Here is a 20,665-nt window from a genome sequence, read left to right as displayed (position 1 = left end):
ATTACCTTCTATAGTCTGGGACCTCACGAGAGATGAGCGTGGCCCCTGTAAATTGTCTGTGCTACAATGTCCACTTGGCTCCTCTGCAAGCTCTGAATGGAGTTTCAGGAACTCCAGCACTGCAACTGCAGCCCGCTTCTGTACAGAGTCGATTATTTTCTCCAAAGCTTGTGAATCTTCATCTCTTACCCGGAGGCATAACGTTTCCATTTCCCTCATGTTAGCTCGTAGCTGCTGTAGGACAAAGTAAGGGGAAATAAATGTCAGCACAAAACAGGTCTAATAGTTATTTCAGTTTTCAGTGAACCTTTGAGATTATTAAAGTAAGGAATACACTGGTGCAACACTTAGACATTGATCAAACACTCATAGTTGAAGTGTACCACTGCCAGAGGCAGAGTAATCCTCTTTACCCAACAAATTGTCTTAGCCTCCAACTCAGAAAAACAATACATGAATCTATATGAATCGTGGACTCTGGCCTCAAAACATTTGCTCTCAATTCCAGACACTTAAATATTGCTTAAACCAATTCTATCATGAATGGAATTCACAATTGCCATGCACATTGAATTTTCCCACCACTACAATATCATACATAGTCTTAAAGAAAATGTGACGGTAAACAGAATGTGCACTTTAAAATGTAGCGCTATGCCCAGCAAGGCATCAAGGTCTTGCACCATCTGGTTTAGCCTGAGTGAGTGGAGTCAGTGGTGAGAGAATGCAATTAATGACGATAACCATAAACAATGCTTTATTCTTCCTGGTAACTAGTTAGAGGGAGTTCTGATTCATCCACAACCTGCCAGTACAGAGGTTTTTATGAGCTGAGAGAGTCTGGACAAGGTAAAGTTGCAACTCAACTGTGAAGCTCATGCTTAGGGATGATGTCAAAATAACAGCAGATGAGTCTCACAGGGCAGCAGGGTGGCACAATGGTTAGCACTGCTGCCTCATAGCGCCAGGGACCCAGGTTCAATTCTGGCCTCGGGTTACTGTCTGTGTGGAGTTTTCACGTTCTCCTCGTGTCTGCGTGGGTTTCCTCCGGGTGCTCCGGTTTCCTCCCACACTCCAAAAATATGCAGGTTTGGCCATGATAACTTGCCCCTTAGGGTCAGGGGGATTAGCAGGGTACGTACGGAGGGTTACAGGGATAGGGCCTGGGTGAGATTGTTGTTGGTGCAGGCTCAGTGGGCTGAATGGCAGATTCCAGGAAAGACAAACTGGGAGAGGACAGAGTGGGGCGATGAGAGTGAGCCTGTAAAGCAGTGGACAATGTGGGTTAGAATGAATGAGACACTGTAAACAGCGAAAGAGAGGAAGGGTGAGTAGTAGCAGAAGTTAGCTCCATGCAGCTTAATCTCGCCGGGAAGCTGGCTGCTATGCTCCAGGGGCTCCATTGCGCAGGCGCCCTGATCTCCCATTGTACTATATACACAGTGTAGTGGGAGATCTCCAGTCACCACCTCCCCCCACCGTGACCCGCTGCTGATTGCTCCGTGTTGGGCTCTGATCTCCCCATGAACATTGCACCCTATCAACAATGCCCACAACCCTCCCTGAACATGGCCCCACCGATCACCACCCTGGACAGACCTACCTCCCCACCCCCAAATAGCCGACCCGGCCAATCAACCCCCCCCCCCCCCCCCCCCCCACTGCCCCCATCTGCAGAGTTACCCCATTCCCTCCCCTACAGAGCCTCCATCCCCCAATGGAGCTCCGCCTACCTACATCATGACCCCCCCTCCCCCCCCACTAAAGCCCTCCCTCAGGCCCCACCTCCCCTTGGCACTGACCAGTGGACACTGCCAGGGTGCCAGGCTAGCAGTGCCAGGGAGCAATGCTTGGCCCTGCCCGTCCATACCTGGAGCTTTGATGGCCTCCGTTCCCACCAGGAAGGCTACCACGTCTGGTCCCCGTTGGTGGGACCAGCTGTGATCCTTGCCAGTGAGGACCTCAACCGGCAAGCAGGTAAGGGCAAGTGAGTACGGACGATAGTGTCTGGGACTCATAATGACGCAGTAATCATGTCATGAATATTTAAATCAGCTTTGCGCTCACTGGCCAAACAGGGCCGGTAAGATCACGAGAGGGGGAAAACTGGCATGAACCCGATTTTTCGCCTTTTGCCCGATCTTACTGGCTCGCCCTCACCGATCAACCAATGGGACAAGCCACTAAGATCGCCCCCAGGGCTAAAGACACATCTCTTGAATTCATAATTGGATGTACTGGTGACTATTTTATATGGAAGACTGCTATTTTTCATATCCTCCACAAGAGAAAAAGATCTTTTCTATGACTGCCCTAGTGAACTCTTAAGTAACCTATACATTTGGAAGTCTTGATGACAGGAATAGAGAAAGCAGTTTGAAACTTTCAGCTGTGGAGAACAAAGTTGAGAAGTCCAGGACACGATTGTGCCAAATCTGGTTATGAATGACTAAACCAGTTGTGCACCAGGTATGGTCAAGGTTCCACTCTGCAATTGTGGGCTTTAATAAATATATGAGACTGAGGCCCACAGTTTCACACCGTCATGAAGAATCAGCAGACCTTCCAAAAATGTGAGTGAAACCCAAATTCGGAAGTATCCAGAAGTCCTGCCACTTCTTCTAACATCTCATTATCACCAGTGGGGAAAGGGGTGGGGGGTGACTCACACGAGGGAAACCCAAACTCAGCAGAGCCATTTGAACTAATTCAAACAGACCCCATTTTCACTGTAGCAAGGGCCTTAACTCACAATGTGGGAGTTACAAAGTTTTAGAGTTAACATAAATGTTCTTGAAGGACAGAGTCAATTATAACAGGAGGGTAATGTTGCATGGAGAGTGGAAGAAGTCAGGAATTTTAGAGTGAACCACTAAGTGAAAGTTTCTCCCATTGGCAGATGGTGATGGTAATCTGCGAGTGGAAGGTAGGGGATAAAATTCTAGATATTGGGAATGACCAGATTACAAGGAATGATAAGGCTGACATGCAATCATAGGTACAAGTGCGGAGCTTATGCAGAGAGTGAGAATGAATGAAGACAGGGGGGCAGAGGGTGTGAAGAGCTAATGTGCAGTCTGAAGTCACAGGAGACCACATTACTAGCAGTACCTCCAGCCTTAACCTCTGTACGGACATCTCAGAATACATGTTCAAAATCATGAGGGGGCTGGGCAGAGTAGAAAGAAAGAAACTGTCCCCCCTCATCAAAAGTTCAAGAAATGAGTGGGCACAGATTTAAAGTAATTTGTAAAAGAAGCAAACGTGATGCGAGAAAAAAACTTTTTCACACGACCAGTGTTTTCGGTCTGGAATGCTGCCTGGAAATCCAGCGGAGACAGATTCAATCAAGGCATTCAAGAGGACATTAGATGGTTATTTGAATAGAAACAATGTGCAGAGGAATGGGAAACAGCACGATTATGGCATTAAGTCACAATGCTCATTTGGCGAGCCGTTGCAGACATGATGGGCCAAATGGCTTCCTTCTGCGCTGTAACAATTCTATGAAATACATCTCATTTACTTTTGGATCAATTACTATTTCTTTTCTACAGAAGCAAAGAATGACTGAACGTAGTTATATTAAAAGTGAGGTGAATGTTCGTCTAGTTGAGCACAAAGCACTGCTAACCGCTAAAACAATACACCATGTGCAAGGCACACAGAGACCTTAATGGTTATAATCAGTGATGTGGAGATGCCGGCGTTGGACTGGGGTGAACACAGTAAGAAGTCTCACAACACCAGGTTAAAGTCCAACAGGTTTATTTGGTAGCAAAAGCCACTAGCTTTTGGAGCTAATTGCCCTCATAAGAACAGGATATGGCGCTCGACTCATCGATCGACAGTTCCGACGCGCCACAGCGAAAAACCGCACCGACCTCCTCAGAAGACAAACCCAGGACACGGCAGACAGAGTACCCTTCGTCATCCAGTACTTCCCCAGAGCGGAGAAGCTACGACATCTTCTCCAGAGCCTTCAACATGTCATTGAAGACGACGAACATCTCGCCAAGGCCATCCCCACACCCCCACTTCTTGCCTTCAAACAACCGCACAACCTCAAACAGACCATTGTCCGCAGCAAACTACCCAGCCTTCAGGAGAACAGTGACCATGACACCACACAATTCTGCCACAGCAACCTCTGCAAGGCGTACCGGATCATCTCACGTGAGAACACCATCCACCAGGTACACAGTACATACTGTTGCAACTCGGCCAACGTTGTCTACCTGATACGCTGCAGGAAAGGATGTCCCGAGGCATGGTACATTGGGGAGACCATGCAGACGCTACGACAATGGATGAATGAACACCGCAGTTGTCACCAGGCAAGAGTGTTCTCTTCCTGTTGGGGAACACTTCAGCGGTCACAGGCATTCGGCCTCTGATCTTTGGGTATGCGTTCTCCAAGGCAGCCTTCACGACACACGACAACGCAGAGTCGCTGAGCAGAGACTGATAGCCAAGTTCCGCACACATGAGGATGGCCTCAACCGGGATCTTGGGTTCATGTCACACTATCTGTAACCCTCATGATGCTCATGACTTGCCTGGGCTTGCAAAATCTCACTAACTGTCCTGGCTGGAGACAATACACAGCTCTTCAACCTGTGCTTAACCCTCTCTCCACTCACATTGTCTGTACCTTTAAGACTTGATTACCTGTAAAGACTCGCATTCCAACCATTATTTTGTAAATTGAGTTTGTGTCTTTATATGCTCTGTGAACAGAACTCCCACTTACCTGACGAAGGAGCAGCAAGCGCTCCGAAAGCTAGTGACTTTTGCTACCAAATAAACCTGTTGGACTTTAACCTGGTGTTGTGAGACTTCTTACTGTATCAGTGCCAGGGTTCTCTTTTTTGGGAGTCACCCTGGTCACTGTTTTCATAGCTGGTATCATCAGCCACTTGCAGAGTGTAACATGGCATTGCATAATTGTCACTAACATGAATGTCAACTGGTTGCTACCACTATGGCTATGTCCTACCTAACTGAGATGCTTGCTGGAGGTGCCACTGGTTTTGTCACGTTTGATGGGGGATTGAAATGTAGGATAACTCACCGATCTAAAACGACAGTGCTCAGATTATAGTCTGAAGTCTTCAACCAACAATGAAGACCATTGTTAATTAAAACAGCAGAATAGTTTATTTCAATGTATGGCTCAATAACTGAGAAAAAAATGAGGATGGTATCATTCAGTGACAACTGAGGCCAGTTAGTTGGAAGACCAGGGATTTTCAATAAATAGTTGAAGCTTTTCAACTTGGACTCATCAGGACACTTTGCAAGAACAAGGGGAAAACAACAATTTATACTGTATGAGAAGAGAACACTGATTGATCGAGGCATTGCAATGGAGAATATACCAGTTGATGTTGACTGACAGTTAACTACCACGCATTGTTTGACATTTAAACCAAGCAGATTGACCCGGATTGGTTAAGCATTGCCCTGGGAATTGATTGACTCTTACTTACTTTGTTTAACTGAAACAGGTTCAATGTGTGTACATGTTCTTTCTGTCTGCAAATAACAGGGCTTTGTATATTAATATATGTAGCTTCCAGAACATGCAAATGCAACATACTGTGAGCTCAACTGACAATCTTAAATTGCTGAATCCCCCACTATTAACATCCTAGGGGCTACCAGTGACTAGAAACTTAACTGGACCAGCCATACAAGTACTGCGGCTACAGAATCAAGTCATTGGCTGGGAATTTCACAGAGAGTAACTCACCTCCTGATTCCCAAAAGCCTGACCATCATCTACAAAGCACATGTCAAGGGTGTGGTGGAATACTCTCCACTTGCCTGAATGAATGCACCTCCAACAACTCTAGGCTTGACCCCATCCATGACAAAGCAGTCCACTTGAGTGGCTGATGCAAGGTTATTCATTAGCCTGAAACGTCCAACTCTGTTTCTCTCTTCACAGACACTGCCAGACCTGCAGAACATTTCCACCAATTTCTGAACTTGTTAATATTTATCTTCAATAATGGTTCTTGTACATTCTACTCGGGTACACCTATTTTCCACTTTCACCTTCCCCGCTCTTTTAAAAGTAAAAGCCAAATGCTTATTAAACAATTCTTTCATCTCAATTAGCAACTGATGAAATAAAAAATATATATAGCGACAGACAACGAGACAGAACAGCAGTGGAAATAATTTAAAATGTTGATCAGTAGTGTTCACAACAAATATATTCAACAAAGCAGGCAATAATGAATATCATGGATGAGTAAAAGGACAAGGGCAAAATTGAAACTAAAGAAAAATATGTGCACCAAGCACATAGACTGTAAAAGGGAATACAAAGACGTGAGGACAGAAGTAAAAAAACAATTATGAAAGCAAAGCCAGACCAGAAAATTAAATTATCAAGGAATAAAAACAGAAACGCAAGCATTCTATGTTCTCATCAATTACGATAGGTCAATCAGGGTAGGAATTGGACCATAAAGGGATGCACAGGTAATGGCAGTGAAATGGAAAAAATACAGAATATTCTACCTAAGTATTTACCAGAGGTACTAACAAAATGGACGTAACACTAGGAAAAAAACCAAAAACATATGAAAGCATTTAAGATAGAAAGGGTGGAGATAAATTGATAAACTAATCATATTGAAGACAGAATAAAACCCTAGGTTAGGATGGATTGCATTGTGCATATTAAACAACTTAACATTTATGTAGGACATTTAATGTTGTAAAATGTCCCAAGGCACTTGAAGCAAATTCGTCTGTGTGTGACATCTGTGCTCAGAGAAGACTAAGAAGGGTCATCTACTCGGCACTCCTGGCTGAAAATGATTGCCTTTGCCTTTTGAATCAACATGTTCGACTCCGCCTTCATTGAGAATGGGAATGTTCATGGAGCCTCCTCCAATGTTTAAATGACCATCATCATTCATGTCTGGTTTTTAGGTGCGTTCCCTGTGGCTGCGACATGCCAGCTGAATGTCTTTGGGCATGATGGTGACTCGCTTGGTAGGGATAGCGCACTGGTTGGTGTTCTCAAAGAGCCCCAACATGTAAGCCTCACTGGCCTCCTAGAGGGCCATGATGGCGAGCTCTGGAAGTGTAGATTGGTGTTGAGGTCCTGAGCGATCTCCCCCACCAGCCACTAGGAGGGCAGCTTGTGGATCAGTAGCTCAGTGGATTTCTGGTAGTGGCGGATCTCCCACAGTGCCAGGCTTGTAGCAGTGAGGCTTCTTCACTCTGCTCGTGGCTGGAGCGCTCTTGCAGATAGCCTTGGTAGCCAGCTGCTTGCAGAGAGCTTTCCCACCGGTTGACTTGCCCGCTGTCTGCTTGGACCTGCCATCTTCAATTACAAGCTCAACGAGCCTTGAAAGGCAGGACTGTAGGTTCGACCTGACCTCTTGGGTGTGGGATCAATGACAGGTTGGCATAGACAGGTTGGCACTGACAGGTTGCCAAGGGGGTGGAGCCTGAAGGGGGTAGGGCCTGAAGGGGGATCCATTGGGAGGGCCCAAATGCCGGTGATCTGTCTTCAATGGGGCAGTGGGAGATCAGGCTGGCGATTAATGTTGGGGGTGGGGAGGTGAAGGCGCTGCCATCAATTTAAGGGCGCGGAGGGGCGGGGGGGTTCCCCATGTCTGCGGTGGAGAGGAAAGGAGGTCTTCAATTTCACATTGAGATCGGGGCGGGATCTGTGAAACCGGTCTTGCCGTTGTGCTTAGGGCCCTCCCCTCTCTACCAGTGCAAAACTCATTCCCCTACCATAAAATGACTCAGTGCAGGAAGATCGTAATCAGATTCGCGCCAGACATGCAGGCACAAATCGCACTGGTTTTCTCGCCCAAAATGACACTTAGTCATTTTTTGGGGGGGAAATTTTGCCCAAGATCTCCATTAGAGTGTGTGTCAGGCATTCCGAGTGCATGAGCAGCCCAACTCAGTTGTGATTATCTCAATATTGTGTGGATGCTTGGCATGCCAGCTGGGGTGAACACCTCACTGTCTGGGGTATTCTGCCCTGCCATCTGATCTTCAGAAGCTTCTGAAGGCAGTTCAAGTGAAAGTGGTTGAGCTTCTTGGCATGATGCTGGTGCACAATCCTCATCTCACATGAGAGAAAAAAAACCCACTTGCTTTTACACAGTGCCTTTCACAACCAAAAGTACTTTTTCTGAAATGTAATCACTGTTTTAAGAAACATGACAGCCAATTTGCAGACAGCAAACCTTCACAAACAGTAATGTGATAATGACCAGATAATCTGTTTCCATAAAACTTGTTGATTGAAGGATAAATATTGACCAGGACACTATAGATAACTCCCCTGCCCTTCTTCAAAATCATGCCATGCTATCTTTTACATCATGTGGAGATGCCGGCGTTGGACTGGGGTGAACACAGTAAGAGTTTTAACAACACCAGGTTAAAGTCCAACAGGTTTATTTGGTAGCAAATACCATAAGTTTTCGGAGCGCTGCTCCTTCGTCAGATGGAGTGGAAATGTGCTCTCAAACAGTGCACAGACACAAAATCAAGTTACAGAATACAGTATTCTCTGTGCACTGTTTGAGAGCACATTTCCACTCCATCTGACGAAGGAGCAGCGCTCCGAAAGCTTATGGTATTTGCTACCAAATAAACCTGTTGGACTTTAACCTGGTGTTGTTAAATCTCTTACTATCTTTTACATCCACATGAGAAAGAATTCGGAGCCTCGATTTAATATTGAAACAGACCTACAGTAGCACACTGAAGTCTCAGCCTTGATTTTTGCACTCAAGTAGGACTTGAAACAACAACCTTCTTGATTCAAAAGTGAGGGTGCTACCCCTGAGCCATGGCTGACACTCAAGATATAGCAACATTCGAATTTCATACCATCCAGGACAAAGCAGCCTACAAGACCCACCACCCTAATTATTTACTCCCTCCACCACCATGTCTGTCTTTTGGAAGATGCAGTGCAGCAGCTCACCGATACTTCTTTCACAGCAGTCTCCCAACCCCTAATGCCATAAAGAACATGGAGAGCATGTGTCTGGGAACACCACCAGCTGCAAGCTCCTCTTAAAGTTCGGCACCATTCTGATTTGGGATTAAATAGTCATTACTTTATTGTCACTTTGTCGAAATCTTGGAACTCCCAACCTAACAGCACCGAGGGTGTACCTACACTGCAGGGATTGCAGCGGTTCAAGGAGACAGCTCACCACCACCTTCTCAAAGGCAATTAGATCAGGCAATAAATGCTGGCCTCATTAGCAATTCCCATATCCAACACATTTTTTAAAAAATTCCCTTCAGTTAGATATTTAGTAATTTTACCTTTGGGTTAATGCCACAAAGAAAATATGCCTGTGTGCCAAGATACTGGGTCTAAGCAAGATCGGCTGCTATTTGTTAGGTTCACGATTTTTCACCTGCAATTAGTGATTCTTTGGCACACTGTAGGCAGCCTTTTAAGGCTTTCACTTTCCCGCAGGTTTTACTTGGAGTAGTGAATTATAAGAATCTAATTTGGTACCTATGTGCTGCAACATTTTTAGTGGAAGTTAACCTTTAGTGATTTGAGAGAAAACATCTGGCAGTCAGCTCATTCTTTACCTCTTTATGAAATCCTGAGAACCAATAGCAACACGGTGCAGTGCAATGTGCACACATATGGATGCTTACATAGCTAGGGTTTAAAATGAAAAATCCACCCTTTTCTCTCATTTTTCTTCAACAGTACAAACTAAACAATTTAAAGGCATCTTTGAGATTATTAAGGTGAAGAGAGGATTATATATTTAATTGTAAAATTCATCCTGCAGCGGCAGTTAGTCCCCTGAATTGCCTGAATGTCTTGTTTTATGAGACAAGGTGTTACACTCTGATTGTTCCCTGGTTTTTAGTTCTCAACTCCTCTTCTGAATAATGAACAGGAAGCACTGAGTACAGAGGTAAGCAAAAGAAAATGTGATATTTCAAGCACCTATCTTGAGGAAAGGTAAAATAGCTGTCTTGTTTGAGAGGCCAGTGGTTTCTGAATTAAAAAAATATACTCATAAGAATATTCATACCATCCAAAGTATATCATTTTAATCAAAAGTAATGCATTGTAAGGTTTTATCTTTAAAGATTTTGAGGACTGTTTCCCTCATTGAAACGCTGGTAGTTTGGTTGTTATTGAGAAGTGACGAAACTCAGGTCTGGGGTTGCAATGCCTGGTTAACCCGCCTTGAGCAAGACCCCCATCTTGGTAAAGGAGTTTAAATACATGGTAGGAATGCCTGTCCGGAGAATGATGAAGCCTTTGATTACCAAATGAATTAGCTTCTAATCCTCCGTACAGAGGCTGCAGATCATTTTGCTGGCTGGCACTACATTAATAACCTCTCCTAACAGTGACCAGCTGAAGAGAAGTAAAAATGCCATTGGTGAGGATAGCGCACACTATTTAAAGCCATGCTTGGTTTTCACCACTCACTTTCCCATTGAGATGGACTGACTACACAGCATTTGAAAAGAACCCTGATACATATTGGAAGACCTTTTGGGATATTTTGTTAAGACTTTGTCAACACACTATCACCATTTATTCTGCAAATGTTTAGGAGGGCTTCATCCAAAGAGTGAGTGCTACGCCATGATTATTAACAGCATTTCGGTCAAAGAATCAATCTTAGTAAGCCACAAGGAAAGAATCTGATTGAGAAGGACTAGGAAGAGGAGGACCAGAAGGTATGGAATATTGGACTCCAAATGTACATGATTGCAATTTAAAATCTAATGAATTCCCACCCTCATTGGGAATATTTTAATTCATTTTTTTGTCTTACTGCTAAATGTATATTGGATGGCTTTATCACTTTGGGAGTGGAATATCCCTGGCAATACCTGTCTTGGCTCTGTGCAAGTGTGTGACTGCAGTCAGAGCAGCCATGAAGAAGTCTAAAGTCACAATCCTGCTGCTATGCTGAAATATGAGCAGGACAGCAAAAATGGAAAGTTTGTGTCACTGCCACTGGGGAAAGATCCGTGGTGAGAAGATTAAAGCCACTACTTTCGCTTAAAGTGATATTACAAAATCTGAGATTTTTTGGAATCCATCTCATTAACATCTTGGGGAAGATTGTTGAAATTTGTTTGAAATTTACGAGCTTGTGTGATCAGCTTGTTTTACATGGATGTTCATAGAACTGTTTTACCATTGTTTTGGGCTACATTTCTTAAGGTTGATCTTTCTGGATAATTGACCTTATCTTGAGTCATCATTGACTGTGGTGGAGAAATAAGACAGCAAAAGAGATTCAATAGTCTAAATGTAGAATCATACATCTCCTGTTTCCATATTTCTAAAGTTCCCGAACCCTATTATAGCCTATCCATGTCAACCGAATTTAAAATGAGGCATTAACAAGAACAACAATGAAAGGGTTAATTATCACACAGGTTTAAAAATCACATAAGCTGCAAGCTGCTAAACTCAGCCAGATAGAGAAAACTGTGAGAAAACCACAGGTCTCGATTAAAGCCGATCCAGATAAGAGTCAGGGACCATGAAACTCCAGTATCACAGCATACATCAAGACCTCCATTGAATTATGTGCAGTTGCAGCTTGTCAGAGTCTGTTATAACAATGGACATGGGAAGTTGAAATACTATTGATTAGACATATAGCTATCATAATCATGTCTGGAAGTTAATAGATAAGTAGAAAGAAATACGTGCTTGGTGATACCATAATTAGTAGATAAATACATTTAGACTCTTGAACCACTTTCGCTGTCTTATTTCTCCATCACAGTCAATGATGAGGTCAATTATCGAGAGAGATAAATCTTAAGTTGTAATTGGACAACTATACGCTTATGTTATGCATGATGTAAACCTAATCGATAGTTGTGAGTGGATATAGATAACTTCTGTGCAAATGTACATCTTTGATTGGAACATGCTAATTTCTTGTAACTGGATCTTAACTATAACAATCTGTACAATCCTTGAATCGGGGTTCTCACTAGTGTGCCATGAATTGGAGCACTGGGGCCAGCCGGTACGATCGTTCATAATAAAGGCCTTGTCTGAAACTTCAAGACTTTGTCTGGTTTTCTCAGGACAGAGTGAAGTACATTATAGCCGAATAGCTGTATTTCTCTTCACAACAAACAATAACATACATTTTTTGTAGCACCTTTATCACAAGGAGGCATAGCTTCTAATGTAGATGCTGAGCCAAAAATATTTTAGGAGGGATGCTGGAAAATTTGTTCAAAGAGGTGAGGTTTAAGGAAGATCACGGGAGGAGGCGATAGAGACCTTTTCAGGAAACAGCTCCAGAGCCTGGGACTTCAATGACTGAAGGCCATCATGGATGATGGTCCAAAGGGAGCAGGACACACAAAAGGCCCGAGTAGCAGAGAGTTTTGGTAGAAGGAGCAGGGAGGTGTATTATTGTAAGCGAGGTGGGGAGATGAATTGTTAGTGAGGACTTTGCAAGGTTAACAGAACTGGATGTACTGGATGCCTAGGTCAATGCCAGGTGGTCTGTCCAGTTTTATTTTCATTAGACTTTTTCCTAGCGATTATATACAACCCAGAATCCTGTTAGGGCATTTCAGAGAGTAGTTAAGAGTGAAACACATTGCTGAGAGTCACATTAAGGCCAGACCAGGTCAAGAAAATTTCATTCTCTCAAACATCTCCTGTTCCACCAGAGGCCCAAACATCCTTGACCACTGCTACACAAATATCAAACATGCCTACCGCTCTATTGCCTGCCCACACTTTGGCAAATCAGACCACAAGGCTGTGCTCCTGCTCCCGGCTTACAAGCAAAAACTGAAGCGGGAGAATCCATCAAAGAAAGTCGTGCAATGTTGGTCTGAGGAATCGGATGATCTCCTAGGGGACTGCTTGGAGTCAGTGGACTGGTCAGTATTTAAAAACTCTGCGACCAGCCTGAACAAGTACGCCACTACAGTAACTGACTCCATTAGTAAGTGTGTAGAAGACTGTGCCAAAGAAGCAAATCCGCGTGTTTCCCAACCGGAAACCATGGATGAACAAGGATATCCACTGCTTGCTGAAGTCTAGATCTGAGGCATTCAAGTCAAGCGACCTGGACCTATACAAGAAAGTAAGAGTTTTTTTTACTGTGTTTACCCCAGTCCAACGCCGGCATCTCCACATCATGACTATACAAGAAAGCCAGACACGATCTAAGGAGATCAATAAAAGATGCCAAAAAGACAGTACCGGACCAAGCTGGAGTCCCAGGTTAGCCACACAGACCCCCGTCGACTATGGCAAGGTCTGCAAGACATAACAGGCTACAAGATAAAGGCATGTAAAATCACCGGCTCCAACGCACCCTTTCCTGATGAGCTCAATGCATTCTACACCCGTTTTGAGCAAGAGGTCAGTGAGAGCATGCCCTCCACACTGGAAGCCTTGGATGAACCTGTATCTGAGGTCACCATTGCAGATGTCAGAGCAGCTTTCTCGAAGGTCAACCCATGGAAAGTGACTGGTCCGGATGGAATACCCGGACGAGCACTCAAATCCTGCACGGATCAGCTGGTGGGGGTATTCGCAGACATCTTCAACCTTTCTTTATAACAATTTGAGGTCCCTATCTACTTCAAGACGACGACCATTATTCCAGTACCAAAGAAAAACCAAGCAGTGTGCCTTAATGAATATCATACGGTGGCTTTGACATCCATCATTATGAAGTGCTTCAAAAGGCTAGTCATGGCATGAATCAATTCCAGCCTCCTAGACTGCCCTGGATCCGCTACAGTTCACCTACCGCCGCAACAGGTCTACAGCAGATGCCATCTCCCTGGCCCTGCACTCAACCCTGGAACACCTAGATAACAAAGACAGATATGTCAGACTGCTATTTATTGACCACAGGTCAGCCTTCAACACCATTATTTCTACAAAACTCATCTCCGAACTCCGTGGCCTGGCCCTCAGCTCCTCCCTTTGCGACTGGATCCTGAACTTCCTAACCCACAGACCACAATCAGTAAGGATAGGCAACAACACCTCCTCCACGATCATCCTCAACACCGGTGCCCCACAAGGCTGTATTCTCAGCCCCCTACTATACTCCTTATACACCTATGACTTTGTGGCCAAATTTCCCTCCGACTCAATTTTCATGTTTGCTGCCGACACCACCGTAGAGGGTTGGATCTCAAACAATGACGAGACGGAGTACAGGAATGAGATAGAGAATCTGGTGAACTGATGCGGCGACAATAATCTCTCTCTCAATGTCAACAAAATGAAGGAGATTGTCATTGACTTCAGGAAGTGTAGAGGAGAACATGCCCTTGTCTACATCAAAGGGGACAAAGTAGAAAGGGTCGAGAGCTTCAGGTTTTTAGGTGTCTAGATCACAACAACCTGTCCTAATCCCTCCATGCCGACACTATAGTTAAGAAAGCCCACCAACACCTCTACTTTCTCAGAAGACTAAGGAAATTTGGCATGTCAGCTACGACTCTCACCAACTTTTACAGATGCACCATAGAAAGCATTCATCCTGGTTGTATCTCAGCTTGGTATGGCTCCTGCTCTGTCCAAGACCGCAAGGAACTACAAAAGGTCGTGAATGTAGCCCAATCCATCACGCAAACAAGCTTCCCATCCATTGACTCTGCCTATACTTCCCGCTGCCTCGGCAAAGCAGCCAGCATAATTAAGGACCCCATGCAACCCGAACATTCTCTCTTCCACTTTCTTCGTTCGGGAAAAAGGATACAAAAGTCTGAGGTCACGTACCAACCGACTCAAGAACAGCTTCTTTCCTGCTGCTGTCAGACTTTTGAATGGACTTACCTTGCATTAAGTTGATCTTTCTCTACACACAAGCTATGACTGTAACACTACATTCTGCACTCTCTAGTTTCCTTCTCTATGAGCGGTATGTTTTGTCTGTTCAGTGCGCAAGAAACAATACTTTTCACTGTATGTTAATACATGTGACAATAATAAATCAAATCAAAGTCTACATACCATTACTCCAGGCCTCTGGATGACTAACACAGTAACATATCCAAATTGCCACCATTTCAGAAAATAGACAAACTGATTTCTTACAGGTAGGTGGTGTTTAACAAACTTGATTGAAGTATTTAAAGAAGTGACAGATGTGGTTGTGAAAAATGCATAGATGTGGAATATATGCATTTTCAGAAAGCCTTTGACAATGTACTATTGGAAAAGATTAAGGATTGCAGAGTTTGGGGGAATAATGGAAAATTGGATTTAAAATGTGTTAGAATGGAGGAAGGAGACAGAGGTAAGGGCAGTTTTTCAAGCCAATTCGAAGTATGCAGTGGTGTTGCCTTGGATTCCGTTCTTGGACTATTTCCATTTGATGTGTATCAGTGAAACTGATCTTGGGATAAACTTTGCTCCTTACAAGATCACAGTGCAGTTATGGATTAGGAAGACCTGTTATTCCATCCATTCACTCATCCATCCAGAGCGATTGTACTTTCCCACCTTCCAATCCCTGCTGCCACCACCCCACCTCACCCACCAATTCTTCCCCAAAACCATGACATCCAATTGTTTCTTAGATTCTTCAGTTCCCTCTTTTGCAGTTTAATTTAGCTTATTATTCCATATTAATTTTCACTATACCTTTAACATCTGTATAATTCTATATTATCACCACTGAGACATCCTATCGGTGGCTGAAAAGCACACATTTCCCCTATATTTTATTATTCATTATTCTTACATTAGCAGTTAGACTCATGACTCTTCTCTGCTCTGCCTACAGCCCACAAATGTTGCTCTTTTTCCTGGCAACCAGAACTTAATGCTGTATTCAAGGTGCAGTCTGATTTGAGTAACAAAAGGTTTGATCATTACCCCCTAGAAACACAAGGAACAAGAGTAGCCAATTAGCTCCAAGAACTTGTTCCACCATTCAATTAAATGATACTAATCTGCACTTCAATTCCATTGGGGTGATCTATCCTCCTCGTCCCACTGGTCGATGGGCGAGGCGAGACAGTAAGATCACGCGAGGGGCAAAAAATAGGGTTTGTGCCGGCAAGGTCTGGTATGAGGCTGATTGTAACCAGGCAGTATCAAGGGGGCGGGGAGGAGCTGCGCACTCTGCAACTGGGATCGGCTGAGGGAGGGGTGTGGGGACTGCACACTCTGCAACTGGAGATTGGCCGGGCCAGGGGATTCAGGCGGCGATCAACTCGGACAGGGGGTTGTGGAGGATCTACGGGCCAGAGGGGGGCAATGTCCATGGGGTTGGGGTGGCCAATCTGCTGGGAAGGCCAGCAAGCGTGTAATGGAGGGAGTGAGGCGGGCGATGTCCAGAAGGTGGTGACTGACAGACCTGTGCATGGGTGATTGTGCTCTCTACTGTGAGCAGCTGGCTTTCCGGTGAGCTTAGGTCCCTCCCCTCCCCCTACTGGCAGGAAACAGATTGTGCAAAAAATGATGCACAAAGTAGCGTAGGATTATATTTTTAAACTCATTCAAAAAACGGATCTGAAACTCTCCTGTTTTCACGCTCGTCGGCACTGAGAATTTTTTGGTAAGCTCGCCCCCTTCCTTTACTCCATATCTTTTAACGCCTTTACCTAAAAAAAACTATCCGTTTCAGGCTTGAAAATCAAATTATCCTAACATTTGGAGCCTATTGGGAGAGTGTTACAGGATTCTACTACAATTTTGTGAATAAGTGTTCCTAATTTCACCCAGTTCTAATTTTATTATGTCTCCTTCTTGTTGTTGTCCCACCTGAATAAATAGTTGCTCTGTATTTACCCTATCAAATCCTTTAACATTTTACACACCTAGAATCATCCCTCATTCTTCGATACTCAAGGGAATACAAGCCAAGTTAATTCAACTTGGTCCTCATAATTTAACATTCAAAATCCCAGTATCATTCAGCTGAATCTGCATTCCTCTGACTTGCATTCTATTGTTTTGACTATGTCGGTAAATTCCTTTTGACTTTGATGATTGCTGCTCTGCATTGTTGGACATATTTAGCACTGAATCCACAAAGACTTCTCACTTTCTATTGGGGCTCACAATGTAGCTATTTCAATACCATTCTTGGAGTTCCTGTATTCCTTATTTGTCATGAATATGCCAGCAGATTCAAAGCCGCCAGCATTTCATAAGGTACTTCACAGGATGTGAATCCCAATAACGAGTTGAGCAGTTGTAGACAGACCAAAAAGAAATGCATCGTCCAGCTAACAGGAAATACTTTGGGGTAGACGATAGTAACATTCAGGGAAGACATACATATGCTATTGTTAGAACTAACAGAAGCCAAGGGGAGAGACAGCCAAATATACAGAGAGTATCTTCAAAGGGAAACAAGGATATAATTGGCAACCTTTTGTGGAAGCAGGAGGTAGTATTCATCTAGCAGCCCAAGGCGCAGAGTCCAGCTAGCAGCCTGCAAGCCAGTACTGGTTAGCAGACCAGAAGCAAGCACAGCACGGTAGCACAGTGGTTAGCACTGCTGCTTCACAGCTCCAGGGACCTGGGTTCGATTCCCGGCTTGGGTTACTGTCTGTGTGGAGTTTACACACTCTCCTCGTGTCTGCGTGGGTTTCCTCCAGGTGCTCCGGTTTCCTCCCACAGTCCAAAGATGTGCGGGTTAGGTTGATTGGCCATGCTAAAATTGCCCCTTAGTGTCCTGAGATGCGTAGGTTAGACGGATTAGCGGGTAAATATGTAGGAAAAGGGGGGTAGGGCCTGGGTGGGATTGTGGTCAGTGCAGACCCAGTGGGCCAAATGGCCTCTCTCTGCACTGTAAGGTTTCTATGATTTCAAGCGTGCAGAGTACCTTCATGAAGGCAGTTAAAACCCATATCTTTGCTGAACGAAGAGACGTTCCCCAGAATAATTACTCAATTATATACAGTATGCTAACTATAAGCTGACCTTTATTTATAGATCTATTGGATTGGATGTGTGGGCAGAAGGAAGGGTGAAAGAGTTCAGATCTTGTAAACGTACTTTGGATCAGAAGTGTAATTCCTACTTAAACTGTGTGGGTGTGTTTAGTAGTCTTGTAGGTAACTGTCTTAAGATTATTATAGTCCTGTTTGTGTTTATGTGTTTTTCCTTTATTGTAATAAAGTCTTTAATAAATGTTTTACTATGACTGTGTTAGTTACTGTTCTCATTCGGTGGTTCCTTTCACCATTCCTGTAGACAAAACTATACACCACTATGCACCAGTGTTTCCAAGTTGAAACACGCTCGTAGTTAACATCAGCCGGGTTCGTGACACAAAGTGTGGCACTATAACTTTCATTTGTCATGTTCTCTATATCTACTCCAACTAATTTTGTAGTTTGAGCTACACTTTTCAATTTTCCTGCTCTTCCTAGTTTAATATAATCTGTAAATTTAATCAATTTATACTGATTTTCAAAATCAATGTTACTTACGTAAATTAGAAGCAGTAGTGGGACCAGCAGTGAGCCCCAAGAGATATCACTCAGTAACTGCCCCACTTTGAGGTAAATGTTCCCTACCTTTTGCCAGTTTCTTACTCATTCCCAGGGTTCACCCTAAACTCCAAAACTTTGAGTTTGATTAACAGTATTTTGTTTGGAACTTGGTTAAAAAGCCTTTGGCAAGTCAACGTGCTGAGGCTGGGTGTTAGAGCTTTCCTCAGTCCATTTAGGTTGCCACTTCTGAAAAACGTCAAAGAGAAACATGAGGCAGGATTTTCCCCTTCTGAAATGGCATCGATTGTTGTTTACTAAATTGTTACTGTAAAGATTGTGCCCAAATTTAAGAATCAATTCCGTTACTTTACATGCAATGGAACAAGAACTATTGCGATTGAAGTGGTTTGCGTCCATTGTCAGCTTTTTTTAAAATCAGGCAGTATATTAGCCTGTTTCTAATCTTCCCGTACCTCACCAGTGTCCACTGACCTCATAATTGCCAGTACTTTGCAAATCTCTTCCTTGCTGTCTTTCAGCACTCTGGGATACTACTAATTATTTCTGGAGACTTACTTATTTTGAGCTTGATTAGTCTGTCTCAGACTTCCATCTCATTCATCATTATGATGTTGATTTTACTTGGGACATCTTTGTTTGGAGGGGGCACATTGCTCACTTCTTGCCTTATAATACTTGAAACACTCATTCATTAAATCAAGATATAGCAGCGCAAAGTCTTTTGTCTGCCTTACCCATTACCGGTACAAAGCACTCCAGTGTACCCCAGAATTAAAAAAGAAATGTGGGATTAAAGCTTTAATTTATACAGTCAATCAAACAGTGAACAGACCCACATTATGTGCTTTCGGACTACAGGCACCAAATGCCATTTATATATTAGTCATATTCTTCAGTTTCTGGTGGGCTAAACAATAAAAGATTAGCACAAGGATACTCTACGGTAATATTAATTTAATTACAGGATGTTATTCAATTCTGCAAACAAAGGAACACTGAACTCCATAATATTGCTAAATTCACTAAACCTTCAATTACATATGAATATACAAATTAGGAGAATGAGTAGGCTACTCGGCCCCTCAAAGCTACTGCACCATTCAACAACATTATCAACAATAATATTTTTTAAATTTTGATTTGATTTATTATTGTCACATGTATTAGCATACAGTGAAAAGTATTGTTTCTTGCACGCTATACAGACAAAGCATACCGTTCATAGAGAAGGAAATGAGAAAATGCAGAATGTAGTGTTACAGTCATAGCTGGGGTGTAGAGAAAGATCAACTTAATGCAAGGTAGGTTCATTCAAAAGTCTGACAGCAGCAGGGAAGCAGCAGTCCAAAGATGTGCGGGTTAGGTTGATTGGCCAGGTTAAAAATTGCCCCTTAGAGTCCAGAGATGCGTAGGTTAGAGGGATTAGCAGGTAAAATATGTGGGGGTAGGGCCTGGGTGGGATTGTGGTCGGTGCAGACTCGATGGGCCGAATGGCCTCCTTCTGCACTGTAGGGTTTCTATGATTTCTAAGTTGTTCTTGAGTCAGTTGGTACGTGACCTCAGACTTTTGTATCTTTTTCCTCAACGAAGAAGGTGGAAGACAGAATGTCCGGGTTGCATGGGGTCCTTAATTATGCTGGCTGCTTTGCCAAGGCAGCAGGAAGTGTAGACAGAGTCAATGGATGGGAGGCTGATTTGCATGATGGATTGGGCTACATTCATGACCTTTTGTAGTTCCTTGCAGTCTTAGGCAGAGCAGGAGCCATACCAAGCTGTGATACAACCAGAAAGAATGCTTTCTATGGTGCATCTGTAAAAGTTGGTGAGAGTCGTAGCTGACATGCCAAATTTCCTTAGTCTTCTGAGAAAGTAGAGGCGTTGGTGGGCTTTCTTAACTATAGTGTTGGCATGGAGGGACCAGGATAGGTTGTTGGTGATCTGGACACCTAAAAACCTGAAGCTCTCGACCCTTTCTACTTGGTCCCCATTGATGTGGACAGGGGCATGTTCTCCTCTACGCTTCCTGAGGTCGATGACAATCTCCTTTCTCTTGTTGACATTGAGGGAGAGATTATTGTTGCCGCGCCAGATTCTCTATCTCATTCCTGTACTCTGTCTCGTCATTGTTTGAGATCCAACCCACTACGGTGGTGTCGTCAGCAAACTTGAAAATCAAATTGGAGGA

The 20,665-nt window shown here is 43.8% G+C and overlaps 1 protein-coding gene across 2 annotated transcripts in view; it reads right to left on the bottom strand.

The window, feature by feature from the left end:
- stx17 (syntaxin 17) overlaps positions 1-20,665 on the bottom strand; it is a 96,873-nt gene that overhangs the window by 13,227 nt on the left and 62,981 nt on the right. For both annotated transcript variants that reach the window (XM_078237351.1, XM_078237341.1), the window contains exon 4: positions 6-234. In XM_078237351.1, the coding sequence (XP_078093477.1) occupies positions 6-234 (229 nt within the window). The remainder of the gene's footprint in view (positions 1-5; positions 235-20,665) is intronic.

The sequence above is a fragment of the Mustelus asterias genome, chromosome 2 (assembly GCF_964213995.1).
Source record: "Mustelus asterias chromosome 2, sMusAst1.hap1.1, whole genome shotgun sequence".
NCBI lineage: Eukaryota > Metazoa > Chordata > Chondrichthyes > Carcharhiniformes > Triakidae > Mustelus > Mustelus asterias.
The sequence above is the reverse complement of the archived record's forward strand: the minus strand, read 5'-3'. Positions and strand labels throughout refer to the sequence as shown.